General features: G+C 41.9%; 1 protein-coding gene across 1 annotated transcript; it reads left to right on the top strand.

The window, feature by feature from the left end:
* Positions 1–1,317: 1,317 nt before the first annotated feature.
* Positions 1,318–19,255, top strand: LOC109871845 (sodium/potassium-transporting ATPase subunit beta-3-like). The gene is made up of 7 exons (XM_031807179.1): positions 1,318–1,955; positions 6,215–6,343; positions 7,701–7,799; positions 8,532–8,725; positions 10,333–10,383; positions 15,606–15,692; positions 16,918–19,255. The coding sequence occupies exons 1-7, from the start codon at positions 1,838–1,840 to the stop codon at positions 17,083–17,085; spliced, it is 846 nt and encodes a 281-aa protein (XP_031663039.1). The 5' UTR covers positions 1,318–1,837; the 3' UTR covers positions 17,086–19,255.
* The last annotated feature ends 6,782 nt before the right edge of the window (positions 19,256–26,037 follow it).

Genomic DNA, 26,037 nt, shown 5'->3' with positions numbered 1-26,037 from the left:
AGAGGCACTGAGTTTGAAGGTAGGCCTTGAAATACATCCACAGGTACACCTCCAATTGGCTCAGATTGTGTCAATTAGCATTTCAGAAGCTTCTAAAGCTATGATATAATTGTCTGGAATTTTCCAAGCTGTTTACAGGCACAGTGAACTTAGTGTATGTACATTTCTGACCAACTGGAATTGTGATACATTGAATTATAAAGTGAAATAATCTGTCTGTAAACAATTGTTGGAAAAATTACTTGTGTCATGCACAAAGTAGATGTCCTAACCGACTTGCTGCGTGAATACTGCAAATACTGTGAATACTGCGTGAATCAGGCCTTAATGGTCGAATTCCTGCAAAGAAACCACTACTAACGGACCAATAAGAAGAAGAGACTTGCTTGGACCAAGAAACACGAGCAATGGACATTAGACTGGTGGAAATCTGTCCTATGGTCTGATGAGTCCAAATGTGAGATTCTTGTCTTTGTGAGACGCAAAGTAGGTGAACGGATGATCTCTGCATGTGTGGTTCCCACCTTGAAGCATGGAGGAGGTGAACGGATGATCTCCGCATGTGTGGTTCCCACCGTGAAGCATGGAGGAGGACGTGTGACGGTGTGGGGGTGATTTGTTTTGTTTTGTTTGATTTATTTAGAATTCAAGGCACACTTAACCAGCATGGCCACAACAGCATTCTGCAGTGATACGCCATCCCATCTGGTTTGCGCTTAGTGGGACTATCATTTGATTTTCAACAGGACAATGGCCCAACACACCTCCAGCCTGTGTAAGGGCTATTTGACCAAGAAGGAGAGTGAAGAGTGGTGCATCAGATGACCTGGCCTCCACAGTCACCTCAACCTCAACCCAATTGAGATGGTTAGGGATGAGTTGGACTGCAGAGTGAAGGAAAAACAGCCAACAAGTGCTCAGCATATGTGGGAACTCCATCCCACATATGTTGGAAAAGCATTCCAGGTGAAGATTGTTAAGAAAATGCCAAGAGTTGTCATCAAGGCAAAGGGTGGCTACTTTGGCTACTTTGAAGAATCTAAAATATAAAATATATTTTGATTTGTTTAACACTTTGTTGGTTACTATATTATTCCAAAAGTTGTATTTAATAGTTTTGATGTCTTCACTATTAGTCTACAATGTAGAAAATAGTAAAAATAAAGAAAAACCCTTGAATGTGTAGGTGTGTCCAAACTTTTGACTGGTACTGTATGTCTCAACTATTGTGGTGTTAGGGGGTCCTCACACACCCGCACACACACACACACGATAATAGATTGATCCCCTATGTGTTGCTCATTCTCAACACACCACACACATTTTGATCTGTAGCCAAATGAATGCATGTTCAGGTGTGCTAAGCTACTTCAACCACAAGCAGAATCATATGAATAGCCTATTTACTGTATAGGAAGCATAGGTCTACTGTCTAAATATCATTGGCATCATCATCATAATCTGTACCGTTTTCGTCTCATTTGTTAGGTACGCCATTCTCTCATTTTCCCGGGCAATGGAAAACTGGATAAATGCCGCCTTATTCTAGCGTTTTTGTTAGTGTCTACAAATCTAGGCTACACTGTCCAAGCCGTTCTTCTATTGTAACCGTACCCGTACCGCATTGAGTAGCGGAGCGAGGCTGACGCTAGTTGCAGAAAACGTCACAGATTTGTTAAAATATTTTTTTTAACAAAGCGCAATCTTGCCTCACTCTGCCGCTGGACTCCATTCCAACCACTGATCCAATCACATACCGCCTACATCCCTGATTTCGCCTCATCCTATCGCCCGCTGTTCCTCGTATTTTTAATAAGGAAAAATACAAATTTCCACCATGGCAAGCAACGAAGTCAAACCGACGGCGAAAGAGGATGAGAATGCTGGAAACTGGAAAGATTCCATCTTCAACCCAAGGACCGGGGAGTTTTGTGGGCGCACAGCGAAGAGCTGGGGTAAGAAAACCTGGAGTCATAGCCCACAGTCGAAAACCACATTTTTTTAATGATTTATCATATTGCAGGCTATTCAGTTTTGATGTCACATATAGCCTAATAACGGATAATAATATTATATAATATCCACCTATGCATTCATGGTCTCAATCATCACAATCTATTTATGTCTAGTTGGTTTTGTATGTATGTATGTGTGTGGTCTGTGTGTGTGTGTGTGTGTGTGTGTGTGTGTGTGTGTGTGTGTGTGTGTGTGTGTGTGTGTGTGATTGTGTGTGTGTGTGTGTGTGTGTGAGAGAGAGAGAGAGAGAGAGACAGCTTGTCCATTTCAGCTCTGATAAGCTCAAGACCGATAAATGAGACTAGCCCACCTGTATGAATAAACAGCCAAATACTCAGTGTATTTCCATTGAGACCACAAGTAGCCTTATAGGCTACAACTGAAATATGAGATAGAAGATGGGTATACGTAGTGTAGGCTTTGGTAAAAATTATAATTAGTATGATAAGCTATAAGCAAATTATATTAATTCTTAAGATCATAAATTAAATGATTGCTCCCTTCTCAGAAATCAGAAATATCTGCTCTGTAGTGTACATCAGTGTAGTGTACATCAGTGTGTGTGTGTGTGTGCGTGCGTGCGTGTGTGTGTGTGTGTGTGCCTGTGAATTCCCTGGAACAGACCACTCATTTCATTTCTAATTTTTCTCCTCAATTTTAAAAGCAGTAGTCTATGGTTTCTTTGAAGATGGTGAGCCGAGTTTGCTCTATATATGGTAGCTAGCAGCAAGTATTGACCCTGTGCAGTGCTGTGGGATGCTCCTCTCTCACGCTGTCAGAACTCCTCCTCCCACTGCAAAGGCAGCATGGCTGCCCACATTAGCATACTTGTCAAGGTCAATTGGCTTTCCCTGCCGGTGCATGATGGGAACATGTCGGAGGAGAGTGGAAGAGGGTTTTTCAGTGGCTGGATGGGGGGTGGGGGGGGGACTATGTAGACTGTAGACCTAGTGTGGTGACCAACCTGACTGTGTATTTATTTATCTGTTATTTACCAGGTAAGTTGACTGAGAACATGTTCTCATTTGCAGCAACGACCTGGGGAATAGTTACATGGGGGATGAATGAGCCAATTGTAAACTGGGAATTATTAGGTGACAGTGATGGTTTGAGGGCCAGATTGGGAATTTAGCCAGGACACCGGGGTTAACACCCCTACAATAAGTGCCATGGGATCTTTAATGACTGCAGAGTCAGGACACCCGTTTAACGTCCCATCCGAAAGACAGCACCCTTCACAGTGCCCAATCACTGCCCTGGGATATTTTTTAGACAAGAGGAAAGAGTGCCCCCTACTGGCCCTCCAACACCACTTCCAGCAGCATCTGGTCTCTCATCCAGGGACTGACCAGGACCAACCCTGCTTAGCTTCAGAAGCAAGCCAGCAGTGGTATGCAGGGTGGTATGCTGCAGGGTGGTATGCAGGGTGGTATGCTGCAGGGTGGTATGCAGGGTGGTATGCTGCAGGGTGGTATGCAGGGTGGTATGCTGCAGGGTGGTATGCAGGGTGGTATGCTGCTGGCAGTGCTACTGTGTAGACTGTAGACCTAGTGGGGTGACCCACCTGACTGTGTAGACTGTAGACCTAGTGTGGTGACCAACCTGACTGTGTAGACTGTAGACCTAGTGTGGTGACCCACCTGACTGTGTAGACTGTAGACCTAGTGTGGTGACCAACCTGACTGTGTAGACTGTAGACCTAGTGTGGTGACCAACCTGACTGTGTAGACTGTAGACCTAGTGTGGTGACCAACCTGACTGTGTAGACTGTAGACCTAGTGTGGTGACCAACCTGACTGTGTAGACTGTAGACCTAGTGTGGTGACCAACCTGACTGTGTAGACTGTAGACCTAGTGTGGTGACCCACCTGACTGTGTAGACTGTAGACCTAGTGTGGTGACCAACCTGACTGTGTAGACTGTAGACCTAGTGTGGTGACCAACCTGACTGTGTAGACTGTAGACCTAGTGTGGTGACCAACCTGACTGTGTAGACTGTAGACCTAGTGTGGTGACCAACCTGACTGTGTAGACTGTAGACCTAGTGTGGTGACCCACCTGACTGTGTAGACTGTAGACCTAGTGTGGTGACCAACCTGACTGTGTAGACTGTAGACCTAGTGTGGTGACCAACCTGACTGTGTAGACTGTAGACCTAGTGTGGTGACCAACCTGACTGTGTAGACTGTAGACCTAGTGTGGTGACCCACCTGACTGTGTAGACTGTAGACCTAGTGTGGTGACCAACCTGACTGTGTAGACTGTAGACCTAGTGTGGTGACCAACCTGACTGTGTAGACTGTAGACCTAGTGTGGTGACCAACCTGACTGTGTAGACTGTAGACCTAGTGTGGTGACCAACCTGACTGTGTAGACTGTAGACCTAGTGTGGTGACCCACCTGACTGTGTAGACTGTAGACCTAGTGTGGTGACCAACCTGACTGTGTAGACTGTAGACCTAGTGTGGTGACCAACCTGACTGTGTAGACTGTAGACCTAGTGTGGTGACCAACCTGACTGTGTAGACTGTAGACCTAGTGTGGTGACCAACCTGACTGTGTAGACTGTAGACCTAGTGTGGTGACCAACCTGACTGTGTAGACTGTAGACCTAGTGTGGTGACCCACTTATTATTCGACCATGCTGGTCATTTATGAACATTTGAACATCTTGGCCATGTTCTGTTATAATCTCTACCCGGCACAGCCAGAAGAGGACTGGCCACCCCACATAGCCTGGTTCCTCTCTAGGTTTCTTCCTAGGTTTTGGCCTTTCTAGTTTTTCCTAGCCACTGTGATTCTACACCTGCATTGCTTGCTGTTTGGGGTTTTAGGCTGGGTTTCTGTTCAGCACTTTGAGATATCAGCTGATGTACGAAGGGCTATATAAATACATTTGATTTGATTTGATTAGACATAGTGTGGTGAACAACCTGACTGTGTAGACTGTAGACCGAGTGTGGTGAACAACCTGACTGTCTGTTTGCATGGTAGGTCTAGGTGAATGTTATAGCCCACCTCGTTCAATGGAATGCTTACACCCGATATAATATTATATTGGCTAAGCAATAAACATTCATATACATGAATAGACATTACAAATATAACATTTCTGCAGGGTTTGAATGATCTATTCATTATTGGGGATGCGCTGGATCGATATTTATTTGTAATGCCGCATTCCCATCATGTGAGAGTGATCGGAAGAACGACTTGTCTACTTCGGAGGAACGACTTGGAGCATTCACGTGCTAGGAGCTCGAGAGGGAACGCAAGAACCATTCTGACCATTGACAGCCACAAATCGCGGTCATTTTTGTTGCCATTTTTCAGTGGTGCCTGATGTCAAAGTTCATCATGTGGGATAGACCGGGGTCAAGAGATCATACCCCCGTTTCCTAGTCATAATTACGAGTTGGAGGGGCGTTCATGTGTACTAGCCCCAGTAGGAAGGGCGTATTTCTGAGTTCTCCAAATGACGTGAACACAGCATAAAGCTTATGCGGGTTCCCAGTTCCCAGCACCTATGGGCAGCCCTGTCATTTCATAAGGGTTCAGACTTGGATCTGTCAATCAAATTGCTAGGCTGTTCTGTCATCTTTGATTATACTGCCTATCATCATAAGAAAACAAAATGCATACCTTTGCACAACATAATGTTCAGGCTTGAAATTGTTCCTCATCTCTCCTTGCTTACTTATCCAGTTCTTTACATTGAAAGCCGTCCTCATTGAAATTACTAATGTTTACTTGGATGGATGATGTAAAACACATTAATAAGGATGAATGACTAAAACACATTAATAAGGATGAATGACTAAAACACATTAATTAGGATGAATGACTAAAACACATTAATAAGGATGAATGACTAAAACACATTAATAAGGATGAATGACTAAAACACATTAATAAGGATGAATGACTAAAACACATTAATTAGGATGAATGACTAAAACACATTAATAAGGATGAATGATGTAAAACACACTAATAAGGATGAATGACTAAAACACATTAATAAGGATGAATGACTAAAACACATTAATAAGCCAATATGCCAGAGGCAGTTCACCAAACGACCCTAGTATGATCAGATTTTTGTAGACCTAGATTTTAGCTCTGAGGGCTAGCACAGTCTGGAGTCGTGCTAATCTCTTCCCCCCCCCCCCCCCCCCCCCCCTCTCTCCCCCCCCAGGCCTCATCCTCCTGTTCTACTTGGTGTTCTATGCGTTCCTAGCTGGGATGTTCGTCCTCACCATTTGGGTCATGCTGCTGACGCTAGACGACTATGTGCCAAAGTACCGCGACCGGGTGCCACACCCAGGTAAGTAGCACCACAGTTTAAATGATTTATTCAATCAACCAATCAATCAATCAACCAACCAATAAATCAATCAACCAATAAATAAATAAATCAACCAACCAACCAATAAATCAATCAATCAACCACCCAACCAATAAATCAATCAACCAACCAATAAATCAACCAACCAATCAACCAACCAACCAATAAATCAATCAACCATTGATTTTTAAAGCACAGGGTCATTCTGAGGGAAAACTAATATCAAAGAAGTGCTGTATTTAGTTGATTATGAGCCCAAATTCTGTAGGTAGTCAACTTTTTAAAACCTGAGAAACCTGTGGACTACTATTGGTCAATATTGCCCAGTAGGCACTATACTATACGGCTGCTGTTGAATAATGGGATTTCTGGTATGAACTGTCATGGTAATGGCCAAACTCTTTATACACTTTATTTAAAGGCTGCCTATGAATATGTTATGAACGGGTTATGTATAGGTTATGAATGTGTTATGTACAGGTTATGAATGTGTTATGTACAGGTTATGAATGTGTTATGTACAGGTTATGAATGTGTTATGTATAGGTTACAAATGTGTTATGTACAGGTTGTGGTATGTATGGGTTATGAATGTGTTTGTATGGGTTATGAATGTGTTATGTATGGGTTATGAATTTGTTTGTATGGGTTATGAATGTGTTTGTATGTTATGAATGTGGTATGTATGGGTTATGAATGTGGTATATATGGGTTATGAATGTGTTATGTATGGGTTATGAATGTGTTATGTATGGGTTATGAATGTGGTATATATGGGTTATAAATGTGTTATGTATGGGTTATGAATGTGTTATGTATGTTATGAATGTGGTATGTATGGGTTATGAATGTGGTATGTATGGGTTATGAATGTGTTTGTATGGGTTATGAATGTGTTTGTATGGGTTATGAATGTGTTTGTATGTTATGAATGTGGTATGTATGGGTTATGAATGTGTTTGTATGGGTTATGAATGTGTTTGTATGTTATGAATGTGGTATGTATGGGTTATGAATGTGGTATGTATGGGTTATGAATGTGGTATGTATGGGTTATGAATGTGGTATGTATGGGTTATGAATGTGGTATGTATGGGTTATGAATGTAGTATGTATGATGTGAATGTGTTTGTATGGGTTATGAATGTGGTATGTATGGGTTATGAATGTAGTATGTATGATGTGAATGTGTTATGAAGGCCTTATGAAGGTATATTTCAAAGGAAGTGTTAATGGGTTTACCACACAACATTGGTGACCCTGATTTCTGTGTTAGTGGATTTAACTATGTTTCACCATGTAGTTTTGATCTCATACTGTACTCTCTGTCCCTTAGGGTTGGTCATCCGGCCAAAACAATTGGACATGCTGTTTAACAGATCACAACCTCTCCAGTTCAGCACGTATGTCCAGACCTTAGAGTCTTACCTGCAACGTGAGTTTTAGTCTTTTATCTTGTCTCCTTGCAAAATCTGTGCCCCTTCTCTCTCTCTCTCGCTCTCTCTCTAACTCGCCTTCATTCTTTCTCTCTCTCTCTCTCTCTCTCTCTCTCTCTCTCTCTCTCTCTCTCTCTCTCTCTCTCTCTCTCTCTCTCTCTCGCTCTCTCTCGCTTTCTCTCTCTCTCTCTCTCTCGCTCTCACTCTCTCTCTAACTTGCCTTCATTCTCTCTCTCTCTCTCTCTCTCTCTCTCTCTCTCTCTCTCTCTCTCTCTCTCTCTTTCTCTCGCTCGCTCTCTCACTCTTTCTCTCTCTCTCTCTCTCTCTCTCTCTCTCTCTATTTCTCTTTCTCTCTCTCTCTCTTTCTCTCTTTCTCCCTCTCTCTCTTTCTCTCTTTCTCTCTCTCTGTCTCTCTCTCTCTCAATTGTAAATGTTCTTTTCAATAAGAGATACAGAGAAACAATGTTTCAAAGCATATGAGGATGGTTAAAACTAGCATGAAATGATACGTTAACAATTACACATACAAAATATCAGCCTGGGGTGAGTTTCTCTTGTAGCCAATGTCTTATTCATCTCAACAACCTAGCTGCAGTCGAGGAACAAACATCAAAATCTTTGAGTGTCAATCATCTGTGCATGAACGAACAAAATGTGTCAAATGAAGCACTTTGCTGTCTGGGTTGTCGACAGAAATTAAAAGAAATCTGTCGTTAATTGTCTTTTCTCAGAGTACAATGACACGGAGCAGGAGAGGAATGAGGCGTGCACGGCAGGGGTCTACTTTGAGCAAGAGGGAGAGGTGGGCGAGCAGAGGAAGGCCTGTCAGTTCAAGAGGAGCTCTCTGAGCCGCTGCTCCGGCCTGTCCGACTCCACCTTCGGTTACGCTGAGGGGAGACCATGTGTCCTCCTCAAAATGAATAGGGTACTTCCTCCTTTTCCCTCTTGTCTATAAATACATGGTTGTGACCCTAAAATATCTTGCCATTCCAAAGTGTGTACTTACCCACTGCCGTGGATTAAAGCATTGGATTGGTGTAAGTATTGGCTGGCTGGAGTTTCTACCATTGTTCCATCCTTGATGGGGAGTGTGCAAGTGCACATTTTGGGAAAATGGTAGAGAATTGGGACAAAGCCAAGACTCTTTCCTTGGATGCATGTAATTGAAGTCAATACAAATACATTTTTCAGTCGACACATTCACAAGAGCCTCGAGCTATTGTACGTATCAGTAGGTGACATGAATCAGTAGGTGACATGAATCAGTAGGTGACATGAATCAGTAGGTGACATGTATCAGTAGGTGACATGAATCAGTAGGTGACATGAATCAGTAGGTGACATGAATCAGTAGGTGACATGTATCAGTAGGTGACATGAATCAGTAGGTGACATGAATCAGTAGGTGACATGTATCAGTAGGTGACATGAATCAGTAGGTGACATGAATCAATAGGTGACATGAATCAGTAGGTGACATGAATCAGTAGGTGACATGAATCAGTAGGTGACATGTATCAGTAGGTGACATGTCTCAGTAGGTGACATGTATCAGTAGGTGACATGACTCAGTAGGTGACATGAATCAGTAGGTGACATGTCTCAGTAGGTGACATGAATCAGTAGGTGACATGTATCAGTAGGTGACATGAATCAGTAGGTGACATGACTCAGTAGGTGACATGAATCAGTAGGTGACATGTATCAGTAGGTGACATGAATCAGTAGGTGACATGAATCAATAGGTGACATGAATCAGTAGGTGACATGAATCAGTAGGTGACATGAATCAGTAGGTGACATGAATCAATAGGTGACATGAATCAGTAGGTGACATGAATCAGTAGGTGACATGAATCAGTAGGTGACATGAATCAGTAGGTGACATGATCAGTAGGTGACATGAATCAGTAGGTGACATGAATCAGTAGGTGACATGAATCAGTAGGTGACATGAATCAGTAGGTGACATGAATCAGTAGGTGACATGAATCAGTAGGTGACATGAATCAGTAGGTGGCATGAATCAGTAGGTGACATGAATCAGTAGGTGACATGAATCAGTAGGTGACATGAATCAGTAGGTGACATGAATCAGTAGGTGACATGAATCAGTAGGTGACATGTCTCAGTAGGTGACATGAATCAATAGGTGACATGAATCAGTAGGTGACATGAATCAGTAGGTGACATGAATCAGTAGGTGACATGAATCAGTAGGTGACATGAATCAGTAGGTGACATGAATCAGTAGGTGACATGAATCAGTAGGTGACATGAATCAGTAGGTGACATGAATCAGTAGGTGACATTAGCCCATAGTGGATTTCTTTCCTTCTCCTCAATTTAGTTATTTTTATTTGCTTCTCTTTGTTGTCATTCTCTATTAGTGTGTTTTACAGTCTTATCCTTGTCTGTGTTTCTATATCATTGGATTACTCAGAGTAGACCACATAATAATGGTTTTAATGTGCCTATGTCTTATTTCGACACTCTGATTGGTTGATTGGTTAATTCGTTTTCCATTCACAGATCATTGGGCTGAAGCCGCGTGGAGATCCCTATGTCAACTGCACAGCAAAGGTAAATGTCATCAGGATTTCAGTATGTGTGTTTTTGAAGAACAATCTGGTTACATTTATAGCATTTTATGTTATTTAATGTTTATGTTGATATTTGTGTGTACCTTTTTCCTGATTTGGTTGGATGTTTGTTTTTCTGCTTTCAGTCGAAGCTTTAGGGTAAGCTTAGCGATGTGTAAATGTCTCATTTTATTTTCCAAGCTATTACAACGTGGAAAGGATTTACAGGGTTGTTTTGTAATCCCAGTCTCTTTTCCATATTGTGGTCCTGTGTGACGCAGTATACTGGTGTTATAATAGGAACCTTATAGAACCTTTCAACAGCTACACTGATTATTTGCATTGTGCCCTCCCCCCCCCAACCCCTCTTTTACGCTGCTGCTACTCTCTGTTTACCATATATGCATAGTCACTAGAACTATACATTCATGTACAGTGCCTTGCGAAAGTATTCGGCCCCCTTGAACTTTGCGACCTTTTGCCACATTTCAGGCTTCAAACATAAAGATATAAAACTGTATTTTTTTGTGAAGAATCAACAACAAGTGGGACACAATCATGAAGTGGAACTATATTTATTGGATATTTCAAACTTTTTTAACAAATCAAAAACTGAAAAATTGGGCGTGCAAAATTATTCAGCCCCCTTAAGTTAATACTTTGTAGCGCCACCTTTTGCTGCGATTACAGCTGTAAGTCGCTTGGGGTATGTCTCTATCAGTTTTGCACATCGAGAGACTGAAATCTTTTCCCATTCCTCCTTGCAAAACAGCTCGAGCTCAGTGAGGTTGGATGGAGAGCATTTGTGAACAGCAGTTTTCAGATCTTTCCACAGATTCTCGATTGGATTCAGGTCTGGACTTTGACTTGGCCATTCTAACACCTGGATATGTTTATTTTTGAACCATTCCATTGTAGATTTTGCTTTATGTTTTGGATCATTGTCTTGTTGGAAGACAAATCTCCGTCCCAGTCTCAGGTCTTTTGCAGAATGGTCCTGTATTTGGCTCCATCCATCTTCCCATCAATTTTAACCATCTTCCCTGTCCCTGCTGAAGAAAAGCAGGCCCAAACCATGATGCTGCCACCACCATGTTTGACAGTGGGGATGGTGTTTTTAGGGTGATGAGCTGTGTTGCTTTTACGCCAAACATAACGTTTTGCATTGTTGCCAAAAAGGTCAATTTTGGTTTCATCTGACCAGAGCACCTTCTTCCACATGTTTGGTGTGTCTCCCAGGTGGCTTGTGGTAAACTTTAAACAACACTTTTTATGGATATCTTTAAGAAATGGCTTTCTTCTTGCCACTCTTCCATAAAGGCCAGATTTGTGCAATATACGACTGATTGTTGTCCTATGGACAGAGTCTCCCACCTCAGCTGTAGATCTCTGCAGTTCATCCAGAGTGATCATGGGCCTCTTGGCTGCATCTCTGATCAGTCTTCTCCTTGTATGAGCTGAAAGTTTAGAGGGACGGCCAGGTCTTGGTAGATTTGCAGTGGTCTGATACTCCTTCCATTTCAATATTATCGCTTGCACAGTGCTCCTTGGGATGTTTAAAGCTTGGGAAATCTTTTTGTATCCAAATCCGGCTTTAAACTTCTTCACAACAGTATCTCGGACCTGCCTGGTGTGTTCCTTGTTCTTCATGATGCTCTCTGCGCTTTTAACGGACCTCTGAGACTATCACAGTGCAGGTGCATTTATACGGAGACTTGATTACACACAGGTGGATTGTATTTATCATCATTAGTCATTTAGGTCAACATTGGATCATTCAGAGATCCTCACTGAACTTCTGGAGAGAGTTTGCTGCACTGAAAGTAAAGGGGCTGAATAATTTTGCACGCCCAATTCTTCAGTTTTTGATTTGTTAAAAAAGTTTGAAATATCCAATTTATGTCGTTCCACTTCATGATTGTGTCCCACTTGTTGTTGATTCTTCACAAAAAAATACTGTTTTATATCTTTATGTTTGAAGCCTGAAATGTGGCAAAAGATCGCAAAGTTCAAGGGGGCCGAATACTTTCGCAAGGCACTGTACATACTACCTCCATTGGCCCGACCAACTAGTGCCCCCGCACATTGGCTAACCGGGCTATCTGCATTGTGTCCCTCCACCCACCAACCCCTCTTTTACGCTACTGCTACTCTCTGTTCATCATATATGCATAGTCACTTTAACCATATCTACATGTACATACTACCTCAATTAGCATGACTAACTGTTATAACTACTGACTACTGTTATAACCTCACTACTGTCACTACTGTTATAACCTCACTACTACTGTTATAACCTCACTACTGTATATAGCCTCTCTACTGTATATAACCTCTCTACTGTATATAGCCTCTCTACTGTATATAGCCTCTCTAATGTATATAGACTCTCTACTGTATATAGCCTCTCTATTGTATATAGCCCCTCTACTGTATATAGCCTCTCTACTGTATATAGCCTCTCTACTGTATATAGCCTCACTACTGTATATAGCCTCTCAACTGTATATAGCCTCTCTACTGTATATAGCCTCTCTACTGTATATAGCCTCTCTACTGTATATAGCCTCACTACTGTATATAGCCTCTCTACTGTTATAGCCTTTCTACTATATATAGCCTCTCTACTGTTATAGCCTCTCTACTGTATATAGCCTCTCTACTGTATATAGCCTCACTACTGTATATAACCTCTCTACTGTATATAACCTCTCTACTGTATATAGCCTCTCTACTGTATATAGTCCCGCTACTGTATATAGCCTCTCTACTGTATATAGCCTCTCTACTGTATATAGCCTCTCTACTGTATATAGTCTCACTACTGTATATAGCCTCTCTACTGTATATAGCCTCTCTACAGTATATAGCCTAGCTACTGTATATAGCCTCTCTACTGTATATAGCCTCTCTACTGTATATAGCCTCTCTACTGTATATAGCCTCTCTACTGTATATAGCCTCTCTACTGTATATAGCCTCACTACTGTATATAGCCTCTCAACTGTATATAGCCTCTCTACTGTATATAGCCTCTCTACTGTATATAGCCTCTCTACTGTATATAGCCTCTCTACTGTATAAAGCCTCTCTACTGTTATAGCCTCTCTACTGTATATAGCCTCTCTACTGTATATAGCCTCACTACTGTATATAGCCTCTCTACTGTTATAGCCTTTCTACTATATATAGCCTCTCTACTGTTATAGCCTCTCTACTGTATATAGCCTCTCTACTGTATATAGCCTCACTACTGTATATAACCTCTCTACTGTATATAACCTCTCTACTGTATATAGCGTCTCTACTGTATATAGTCTCGCTACTGTATATAGCCTCTCTACTGTATATAGCCTCTCTACTGTATATAGCCTCTCTACTGTATATAGTCTCACTACTGTATATAGCCTCTCTACTGTATATAGCCTCTCTACCGTATATAGCCTCTCTACTGTATATAGCCTCTCTACTGTTATAGCCTTTCTACTATATATAGTCTCACTACTGTATATAGCCTCTCTACTGTATATAGCCTCTCTACTGTATATAGCCTCTCTACTGTATATAGCCTCTCTACCGTATATAGCCTCTCTACTGTATATAGCCTCTCTACTGTATATAGCCTCTCTACTGTATATAGTCTCACTACTGTATATAGCCTCTCTACTGTATATAGCCTCTCTACCGTATATAGCCTCTCTACTGTATTTAGCCTCGCTGCTGTTATTTTTCACTGCCTTTTTACTGTTGCTTTTATTTCTTTACTTACCTATTGTTCACCTAATACTTTATTTGCACTGTTGGTTAGAGCCTGTAAGTAAGCATTTCACGGTACAACACCTGTTGTATTCGGTGCACGTGACAAATTTACTTTGATTTGATTTGTTATAATCAAACTGTATAGAACGTTCCGGTGTTATAATCAAACCTTTTAGAATGTTCCAGTGTTATAATCAAACCTTTTAGAATGTTCCAGTGTTATAATCAAACCTTTTAGAATGTTCCAGTGTTATAATCAAACCTTTTAGAATGTTCCAGTGTTATAATCAAACCTTTTAGAATGTTCCAGTGTTATAATCAAACCTTTTAGAATGTTCCAGTGTTATAATCAAACATTTTAGAATGTACCAGTGTTATAATCAAACCTTTTAGAATGTTCCAGTGTTATAATCAAACCTTTTAGAATGTTCCAGTGTTATAATCAAACCTTTTAGAATGTTCCAGTGTTATAATCAAACCTTTTAGAATGTTCCAGTGTTATTAACAAACCTTTTAGAATGTTCCAGTGTTATAATCAAACCTTTTAGAATGTTCCAGTGTTATAATCAAACCTTTTAGAATGTTCCAGTGTTATAATCAAACCTTTTAGAATGTTCCAGTGTTATAATCAAACCTTTTAGAATGTTCCAGTGTTATAATCAAACCTTTTAGAATGTTCCAGTGTTATAATCAAACCTTTTAGAATGTTCCAGTGTTATAATCAAACCTTTTAGAATGTTCCAGTGTTATTAACAAACCTTTTAGAATGTTCCAGTGTTATAATCAAACCTTTTAGAATGTTCCAGTGTTATAATCAAACCTTTTAGAATGTTCTAGTGTTATAATCAAACCTTTTAGAATGTTCCAGTGTTATAATCAAACCTTTTAGAATGTTCCAGTGTTATAATCAAACCTTTTAGAATGTTCCAGTGTTATAATCAAACCTTTTAGAATGTTCCAGTGTTAATATTATAAGACCTGGCCATTGAGTGTGATCTCTCACAGACCCCAGAAAGAGAAGCTGTTGCTTAATGTAACAGCTAATGGCGTTACAGTACAGCGTATGCAGCACAAGGAATATTTCCAATTCTTAAATAATGTATTATTCTTACATACTCATATGGACTTGTGAAGATCTGAAAAGATTGGATAGGTGTGAGCAATATGGCAAAATTTGCCACATAGTAGAGGGCAAAGAGTAGCTTGTAGCTATTACCATAATACCTACTATGTATACCTATCAGAGGAGGCCGTCTTCCTAAAGCTCCTCCCACCAGTGGAGCTATTACCATAATACCTACTATGTAAGAGGAGGCCGTCTTCCTAAAGCTCCTCCCACCAGCCTCCTCTGATAGCTATCCAACCCTTTCAGATGAAGTCCTTAGCCTAACGGTCTGTTTGGATAGGATAGACATATTCTTGCTTTTGACCATTATACCTCTTCCTCCTTTTCCCCTTCAGAGGGACAACCCCATACAGATGCAGTACTTCCCAAGTGAGGGACACTTCGATAAAATGTATTTCCCTTACTACGGCAACAAACTTCATGTAAGTTTGGGTCAAAGGTCAATATTTGTCCATTTCTGATGTCTTGTCATGCTGGTTTCTTGGTGCTTGATGGAAAAGCATTATTGTACAATGATGCAAGAATTTGGAATACTGTTGGATGGACGTGTGAGATATTCAACCGTCCATGTTGGTGAGATATTCAACAGTCCATGTTGATGAGATATTCAACAGTCCATGTTGATGAGATATTCAACAGTCCATGTTGATGAGATATTCAAAAGTCCATGTTGATGAGATATTCAACAGTCCATGTTGATGAGATATTCAACAGTCCATGTTGATGAGATATTCAAAAGTCCATGTTGATGAGATATTCAACAGTCCATGTTGGTGAGATATTCAACAGTCCATGTTGATGAGATATTCAACAGTCCATGTTGATGAGATATTCAACAGTCCATGTTGGTGAGATATTCAACCGTCCATGTTGGTGAGATATTCAACCGTCCATGTTGATGAGATATTCAACAGTCCATGTTGATGAGATATTCACCAGTCCATGTTGATGAGATATTCAACCGTCCATGTTGATGAGATATTCAACAGTCCATGTTGATGAGATATTCAACAGTCCATGTTGGTGAGATATTCAACAGTCCATGTTGGTGAGATATTCAACCGTCCATGTTGGTGAGATATTCAACAGTCCATGTTGGTGAGATATTCAACAGTCCATGTTGGTGAGATATTCAACAGTCCATGTTGATGAGATATTCAACAGTCCATGTTGATGAGATATTCAAAAGTCCATGTTGATGAGATAGTCAACAGTCCATGTTGGTGAGATATTCAACAGTCCATGTTGATGAGATATTCAACAGTTCATGTTGATGAGATATTCAAAAGTCCATGTTGATGAGATAGTCAACAGTCCATGTTGGTGAGATATTCAACAGTCCATGTTGATGAGATATTCAAAAGTCCATGTTGATGAGATATTCAACCGTCCATGTTGATGAGATATTCAACCGTCCATGTTGATGAGATATTCAACAGTCCATGTTGATGAGATATTCAACCGTCCATGTTGGTGAGATATTCAACCATCCATGTTGCATGTCTTTTTTTGCTTCCACTCCTTTGTACTTCTTTTCTTTCCTACCCTATTCCACTCCCTATTTTTCTCTCTCTCCCTTCTCCTTTCTCTCTCTCTTTCTACTCCCTCCCACCTCTCTTCTTCTCACCCTTTACTCTCTGTCTACAGGAGAGGTATGTGCAGCCGGTGGTTGCTGTTAAGCTGTTGCTGAACAAGGAGGACTACAACACGGAGCTGACAATTGAATGCCGGATTGAGGGATCCGACCTGCGCAACAACGACGACCGAGACAAGTTCCTGGGCCGTGTCACCTTCCGAATCACAGTCAAAGAGTAGTAGGGAGTAGTGAGGAGGAGGCTAGTGTGGAGAAATGTGGTTCTTACTCCTCCCGGAAGATTCCTGGTAGATTAAGATGGGCCTAATTCCAAACCAATCCCTCCACCCTCACTCCAGATACTAGGCGAGGGACATTCAAATCTGGTCTTTTTCACATCACCTTGGTAGTTCATTGATTGGCCAGATAATCTACTCACCTGTTGTTACAGGTCAGTCTCTAGCTAGGCAGGACGGGGAAGGATTAAAACCAGCAGTTCTGTGAACCCTGAATCCCAGATTTGAATACCCTTCTCTTGGGCTCTTGTTGACTTCATCTTGTATTTCTGATAGGGTTGGATATGTGTAAGCATAGCAAGAGTGCTAGATGAAGCAATTATCATATCATAGCTGATGCCAATCCATTCCTTTCAGATCTACAGTGCATCACACCCAAAAAGGGCCTAATCTAGTGCCTACAAATGTAGGATCTTAATTTGATCAGTCTTTCGTTGCTGAGAATTTAGCAGGAAATATTAACAAAGGTTTCTAAAGTTTGTCATTTCCACTTTGAAATTTCTGATTTGATTTGCCATAACGAAAAACGTATCCAGCCATACAAAAATTCCATTCATTATAATCCACATAATAAGTCACATTTCCTGTTGCTGCAGGATTATCTCCCTGCTATAGCAAACTGGCTCAAATTAAGATCCTACATCTGTGATGGTAGGGGGTGAGAGATCGGTGTGCGATTGGATCAAAAGGATAGGGTAGTGATGTCATCAATATTCAACTTATCTCCTGGAAAAAGCGTTAATCGTGCCAAATTTAATGGAACATCTAGTTCCCTTGTTTACTTCTATGTTTACTCTAGTACTGGGCAACTCCAATCCTCGGGGGCCTGATTGGTGGTCATACGTTTGCCCCTGAACCCAACTAACACCTCTGACACCAATAATCAACTAATCATGATCTTCAGTTAAAAAAGAAATGAGTTTAAATCAGCGGTGTTTTCTAGTGATGGGGGGAAAAGTGTAACACCTAGGGATGGTGTAACACTCAGGCCCCCGAGGACTGGAGTAGTCCACCCCTGTTTAAAATGGCGCATATCTTTGTCTTCTCTTTCATTATGTCATTCTAGCAAGAGTCTTTTCATGACTCACCAACCTAACGGCCATCAGACCCTTCTATTAGTCGGCTTTTGTTGTCTGACCCAGTGCTCTAGTGTTGATCTAGGCTCAGATCTTATTTTCTATTCAGATGGTCTAGATTGGAGCTTAGATGTGGTAAACTGAACCTAGATCAGGGCTTTAGTGCCAAGGGTTGGATCAACTGTTAGGAGTTAGCCTCAATCAGTATTTAACCATCAGTCATCCACTGTCAATACAACCATGTTTTAAGTTGACCCTCTCATCTGAAAACAGAACAAATAATTATTCCTCAACATCACATCACATCACATCACATAGTCAACCCCAGTGAAACACTGTCGAACCCAGATGCCCTCTACAATTACATGTAATTTAGAATCCTTTTCGTCTTGGGACCACAATTTGATATTATAATATTATAATAGGGAACTGTAGATAGGTGTGTGTGTGTGGTGTGGTCTGACCACAACCCAGTGGTGTGCCGTCTGTCTGTCCGGCTGCATGTCTGTGTGTCTGTTTACTCTGTTTACACACACACACTCACACACACACACACACACACACACACACACACACACACACACACACACACACACACACACACACACACACACACACACACACACACACACACACACACACACACACACACACACACACACACACACACACACACACACACACACACACACAAGCGATTGGAGACCTGCGAGGAAGCGCTGTGTAAATGCAAATCATTGTATCTATGTACTGTATATGCCTATCTTTGGGTGGAAAGCGTGTCTGTTTGTCTCTTTCTCTCAGTCTACCCCTCCCTCTGTCTTTCTCAATGTATATATTTAATGGATTCACACAGTATTTTTTTCTGTCACAGAACACAATGTCTGAGCACTGTAAAGAAGACACTATATAAACAAAGATTTACAGGACATGATCATATTCAAAGCTATGTTACGGTCTAAAATGGAACAACATGTTATCATCTGCATGATGCCGCAACAATTGTGGATTAAAAGGTGATTTTGGAGAAGAAGAAAACATTTTATGTCTTGTGTCTTATCTCTTATGTGTAGTTATGTAATGATTGTCAAGGTTACACGGAACCCAAACCGGCTGCAAGCGCAGCCTATTTGGCATAATGAGCACAAGTAGCTTGTGGTATTCTACATTTGCCACAAGAGGGCAGCAGCATTAAGGCAGATAGATCCGTTGATTGAAGGGTCATTCCGGGCTTGCTTTAAAGACGTCTTCCAGCAATTCATTCACTTTTCCTGTTGAAAAGCGATATCCCAAGTAACAATACAAAACTATACATTTTTTAGCAAAAATGTTGTTTTTCAGAAACAACTGCAAACTTCAAGGAGTTGTCAGATGTGATGTCATCAGCCTCCTCATTGCTTGAGGAACAATAGAGAACAAAAGAGGAGGTTACCTGGGATACCTATTGAGATGTGCCTTTTGTTAATAAGTACATCTGGTGTTCAATGAGGTGAAAAGGAGACTGGAGTATTTTATTATAATTTTTTTAACCTTTATTCATCTATTTTATCAGTTAAGAACACATTTTTATTTACAATGACGGCCTACCTTTGGGATGGTGCTATCCAGTAGTGATATTTATCATAGTGGTAACCTAATGGTTTGCACTCAAGCAATAATTGTGTTTAAGCACCCATTTTCATGAGTAGTAGATAATAGGCATCAGCTTTAATTAAAGGAGCTTGATTGTGCAAATTAGGTGATGACATCATTTAGTGACTTCTAGTGACTTTTAGGACAGCCAATAGCTACTTTCCTTTCTGAGGAGTTGGCAACACTGCACCAGCTTATCACTCTCACTAGAGGAACTGTCACTATTCTGGAGGGGAGGAAGAAGAGGAAGAGCAAGGCCACTGTCATTGCCGGGCAATAAGGTCTCTGTCGGACACGAAGGCTGCTAGTGCCAGCTGCTGCGTCAGTAGTCCTACTAGCTTCCACCTACTAGTGCCAGCTGCCTCGTCGGTAGTCCTACTAGCTTCCACCTGCTAGTGCCAGCTGCCTCGTCGGTAGTCCTACTAGCTTCCATCTGCTAGTGCCAGCTGCCTCGTCGGTAGTCCTACTAGCTTCCACCTGCTAGTGCCAGCTGCTGTGTCAGTAGTCCTTCTAGCTTCCACCTGCTAGTGCCAGCTGCCTCGTCAGTAGTCCTACTAGCTTCCACCTGCTAGTGCCAGCTGCCTCGTCAGTAGTCCTACTAGCTTCCACCTGCGATAAGTGTTCCGTCAGTCAAGGACAAGTTGGTAGCTTTGCTGATCTTTGGAAATTTGGCACAAGCTTGATCACGCTGTGTTTTTTTCTGCACCACTTGGTCTTGCCTTTTGTTTATCCATCTGGAACAAGGCACTCACTACCTATCTGAGTCTGACCCAATTCACATAACTCGTTTTAACTTGATAGCCAATTAGGTGAAGAGGCAGAGGCGGACTGCCGCCAACACCGCTGAGAAATAGGCTAATTAGACACATGTACTGTCTGTCTACCAATGTAGATTGGACAACACAAACACGTTGCTTGCTACATGTGGAAATTAAAAAGGAGGGTTACTGTCAAAATGATTTAAAAACATACATAACATTTAGACATAGGTGTTAGATGACAGGCACATGGGCCCCCAGAGCTCGTGGGCCTCCCACCTTGCAGGGGCTGCAGGGTGTCAGCTATGCCCCCAGAGCTTTTATTTCCCCTGCCTTACTGGGGCTGCAGGGTGTCAGCTATGCCCCCAGAGCTTTTATTTCCCCTGCCTTGCTGGGGCTGTAGGGTGTCAGCTATGCCCCCAGAGCTTTTATTTCCCCTGCCTTGCTGGGGCTGTAGGGTGTCAGCTATGCCCCCAGAGCTTTTATTTCCCCTGCTTTGCTGGGGCTGTAGGGTGTCAGCTATGCCCCCAGAGCTTTTGTTTCCCCTGCTTTGCTGGGGCTGCAGGGTGTCAGCTATGCCCCCAGAGCTTTTGTTTCACCTGCCTTGCTGGGGCTGCAGGGTGTCAGCTATGCCCCCAGAGCTTTTGTTTCACCTGCCTTGCTGGGGCTGCAGGGTGTCAGCTATGCCCCCAGAGCTTTTGTTTCACCTGCCTTGCTGGGGCTGCAGGGTGTCAGCTATGCCCCCAGAGCTTTTATTTCCCCTGCTTTGCTGGGGCTGTAGGGTGTCAGCTATGCCCCCAGAGCTTTTGTTTCCCCTGCTTTGCTGGGGCTGCAGGGTGTCAGCTATGCCCCCAGAGCTTTTGTTTCACCTGCCTTGCTGGGGCTGCAGGGTGTCAGCTATGCCCCCAGAGCTTTTGTTTCACCTGCCTTGCTGGGGCTGCAGGGTGTCAGCTATGCCAATGACTCTGACTCCTTTAATCACAGAGATTATTCTTACTTTGTGTCTCAACATTCTTTTATTGGCCTTTTACCAGATCCTAATATATTTTCCTTAACTGTTAATATTATTTTATGAATTTGGTAGCCTATGCTACAAAATATAATAGTATGCCCATATCAATTAATTGATTTAAATCATAGTCTCAAGAACAACTAACTACATGATTTAATGAAAATCAGCAAATAGACACATTGTTTCATATTCTTTAATAAAATAATAAAATAGTAATAAACAGAAACAGGCAATAGGCTACAGCTCGCTTCCCAGTTTCCCCAACAAATAGGCTACAAGGAAACTTGATGCATCTCGATTATGTTGAATGCGCGGGGGTCTGTAGGCAGCATAATACCTTCCACACAAAATGTTGTTTTTGACAAAAAGAGACGTAAGTATTTTCTCAGACAGAATTGCTAGCTAATGCTAACGACCATGTAGTGGATGAAGGTCTGCTTATTTAAACTGTGCAACACAACGAGAAGGTAAGAAGAAAGAAGGATTTTCGAAAGCAGCTTATCGAAACAACTGCATTTTTGGGCATGTTTTTTATTTTTCTTATTTCACCTTTATTTAACCAGGTAGGCTAGTTGAGAACAAGTTCTCATTTGCAACTGCGACCTGGCCAAGATAAAGCATAGCAGTGTGAACAGACAACACAGAGTTACACATGGAGTAAACAATTAACAAGTCAATAACACAGTAGAAAAAAAGGGGAGTCTATATACATTGTGTGCAAAAGGCATGAGGAGGTAGGCGAATGATTACAATTTTGCAGATTAACACTGGAGTGATAAATGATCAGATGGTCATGTACAGGTAGAGATATTGGTGTGCAAAAGAGCAGAAAAGTAAATAAATAAAAACAGTATGGGGATGAGGTAGGTAAAAATGGGTGGGCTATTTACCGATAGACTATGTACAGCTGCAGCGATCCAGCGATGTAATGTAAGTGTTGGCTTTAGGGGGCACAATGAGAAGGAAAGTTCAGCTATCAAGGCCAACTACAAGGAGCTTGCAGAGCTACCTGGTCTCAGAGCATTTCGGACTATTCTGTACATACATTTAGCATGGTATGTTGTGTTTTGTATGGTTTCTATTCATTTGTGGATGTCCATCATCAATTTCGTATGACATGTTTTGAATTTGAAAAGTGTACAATATGTTATGAATTCGCTAAACGTACAATATTTTATGAATTTGCAAAATGTATGATATGTTAAAAATTATATTTTTTTGTGGCTAACGTTAGCTAGGTGGCTAGGAGACTAATGCTAACATTAGATAGCTAGCTAACTGAAAAGATGAGCGACCCAGGGATGTGTGTGTTCTTTAAGGACTTTTAACAGAATGTGACTGGCAGAATGGGTGTTGTACAGTGGGGAAAATAAGTATTTAGTCAGCCACCGATTGTGCAAGTTCTCCCACTTAAAAATATGAGAAAGGCCTGTAATTTTCATCATAGGTAGTACACTTCAACTATGACAGACAAAATGAGAAGAAAAAAAATCCAGAAAATCACATTGTAGGATTTATTATGAATTTATTAGCAAATTATGGTGGAAAATAAGTATATAGCTGGCCCACGAGAATGGAATGGTCTACCGTATCAAAATCTTTGGCCAGGTCAATAAAAATAGCAGCACAACATTGCTTAGAATCAAGGGCAATTTTGACATCATTGAGGACATTTAAGGTTGCAGTGACACATCCATAACCTGAGCGGAAACCAGATTGCATACCAGAGAGAATACTATACACATCAAGAAAGCCAGTCAGTTGATTATTGACAAGTTTTTCCAACACTTTTGATAAACAGGGCAAAATAGAAATAGGCATATAACAGTTAGGATCAGCCTGATCTCCCCCTTTAAATAAAGGACGAACCGTGGCTGCCTTCCAAGCAATGGGAACCTCCCCAGAAAGGAGAGACAAGTTAAAAAGGTTGGAGACAGGTTTGGCGATGATTGGGGCAGCAACCTTAAAGAAGAAAGGGTCTAAACCATCTGACCCAGATGCTTTTTTGGGGTAAAGTTTTAGGAACTCCTTTAGCACCTCGGACTCAGTGACCGCCTGCAGGAAGAAAGCGTTGGGGATAGTTGCGTTAGAAGGGGTGGGAGATGAGGAAATATTGGATGGGCAGGGAGGCATGGCTGAGTCAAATAGGATTCCTGACTTAATGAAGTGGTGATTAAAGAGCTCAGCCATGTGCTTCTTGTTAGTAACAACCACATAATCACCATTAAGGGACATGGGCAGCTGTGAGGAGGAGGGTTTATTCTTCAGGTCTTTAACCGTTTTCCAGAACTTCTTGGGGTTAGACCCACAGAGAGAGAACTGCTCCTTAAAGTATCTAACTTTGGCCTTCCATATAGCCTGAGTGCACTTGTTTCTCATTTGCCTGAGCTAGAGCCAGTCAGCTTGAGTATACGTGTGCCAAGCATTTCGCCAAATGCAATTCTTGAGTTGGAGTAACTCTGCAAGATCACAGTCGAACCAGGGACTGAAGCTGTTTTTAATTCTCATTTTCTTTATGGGGTCATGTTTGTTAACAATACCACTGAAATATCAAAAAGAAGGTCCAAGAATCTTCGACAGAGCTGATTCTATACCATTTTACAGAGGCCAGTTCATGAAGGAAGACTTGGTCATTAAAGTTTTTAGCAAGCGTCTATGACAAATCAGGACAGGTCGTTTCACTGAGCAGCCATTACGAACACCGGCTGTAAAACAGTGATCACTTAGGTCATTACAGCAAACACCAGACTGATTACCTATCAGGATTATTTGTGAGGATAACGTTGAGGAGAGTAGCCTTTTCTGGGTGTTTGGAGTCATACCTTGTGGGATTGGTAATAATCTGAGAAAGATTTAGGGAGTCCCATTGCTTTAGGACTTGGTCAGATGGTTTAAGCATGTCACAGTTTAGGTCACCTAGCAGGACAAATCCAGGCTTGGTGTAAGGGGCCAGGAGAGAGCTTAGGGCAGGTAGGGTACAGGCCGGTGCTGATGGAGGACGATAACACCCAGCAACACTCAACAAGAGCTATTTGAAAGTTTAATGCTTAACACCAGCAAATCTAATTGTTTGGGGACAGACTTGCTGGAGACAACCGAGCACCGAAGGTGATCCTTGGTAAAGATTGTCACTCCCCCACCTTTGGAAGATCTGTCTTGCCGAAAACGGTTATAACCAGAAAGTTTAACATCAGTATTCAAAACATTCTTCCTTAACCACGTCTCAGTAATGACCAACACATCTGAATTGGAGCTGTGAACCCACACTTTCAATTGATCAATTTTAGGTAATAAGCTTCTAGTGTTAACATGCAGAAAACTCAGGCTTTTACGAGAGCAGAAAACAGTGAAGCAGATATCAGAGCACAAGTCAGAATTGGGGCTAGCAACAGTAGATGGACCAGGGTGTACATGCACATTTCCAGATATCATCAACAGTAATACAATCAAGGCATGGCAGAGGACAGGGAGAGCTCTGCAGTGCTGATTTATGACATCTGTATGTGCATCAGATGCCAACAAGAGTGTCAGAGACCCGAGTGTGGGAACAAACATAGTCTGTCCCACAGTTGGGTAAAGAAAGTTTGTAGTCAACAAAGCATACTGGAGTCATGAGGCAAATAGAAAAATGCACAAGATTCAAGTTCAGAGTCACTGGCCCCAACAGTGCGTATGTGCTGGAGGCGAGCGATACCTCAGGAGAGAGGAGGAGTGTGGTGGAGGTACCTGTACCGGACAGGGGGAGACAGGCCAGGGCAGACGGTGAACAGAGAGGGGTGAGTGTGGTGGGGGTACCTGTACCAGACAGGGGGAGACAGGCCAGGGCAGACGGTGAACAGAGAGGGGTGAGTGTGGTTGGGGTACCTGTATGAGTGTGACCACTCTCCTCCACTACCAGTGTCAACTCTCTCCTGACATGAACTCAAACCATGTCTCATGTGCTCTTTCTTCCACTGGCGCATTGAATGTTTCCTCTCCAAGCACTGTGTGTAGCTGTGTCAATTTTCTCTCATTACTGTATGTAGAGTCAATCACATATACAAACACAATACAAAAACAATCACATTATTACACATCAATGTGATTTTAATCCTTGCTTAGACTAACTCATTCTTAGCTCTTCTGTCTAACTGTGTTGTGTTATTGTTTTTTGTCATCACAGTCAAATCCTGTCCTGCCCTCAGTGGAAGACTTGAGGTATTCTCCAACACCATCCATCCATGATGAGCCTGTCCTGCACTGAAGCCTCTGAACACCTCAACCCCTGTCCTGCGCTCATGCCTCTGAACACCTCAACCCCTGTCCTGCCCTCATGCCTCTGAACACCTCAACCCCTGTCCTGCCCTCATGCCTCTGAACACCTCAACCCCTGTCCTGCGCTCATGCCTCTGAACACCTCAACCCCTGTCCTGCGCTCATG

Source organism: Oncorhynchus kisutch, linkage group LG27 (genome assembly GCF_002021735.2).
Source record: "Oncorhynchus kisutch isolate 150728-3 linkage group LG27, Okis_V2, whole genome shotgun sequence".
Taxonomy (NCBI): domain Eukaryota; kingdom Metazoa; phylum Chordata; class Actinopteri; order Salmoniformes; family Salmonidae; genus Oncorhynchus; species Oncorhynchus kisutch.
This window is presented reverse-complemented; position numbering and strand designations above follow the sequence as displayed.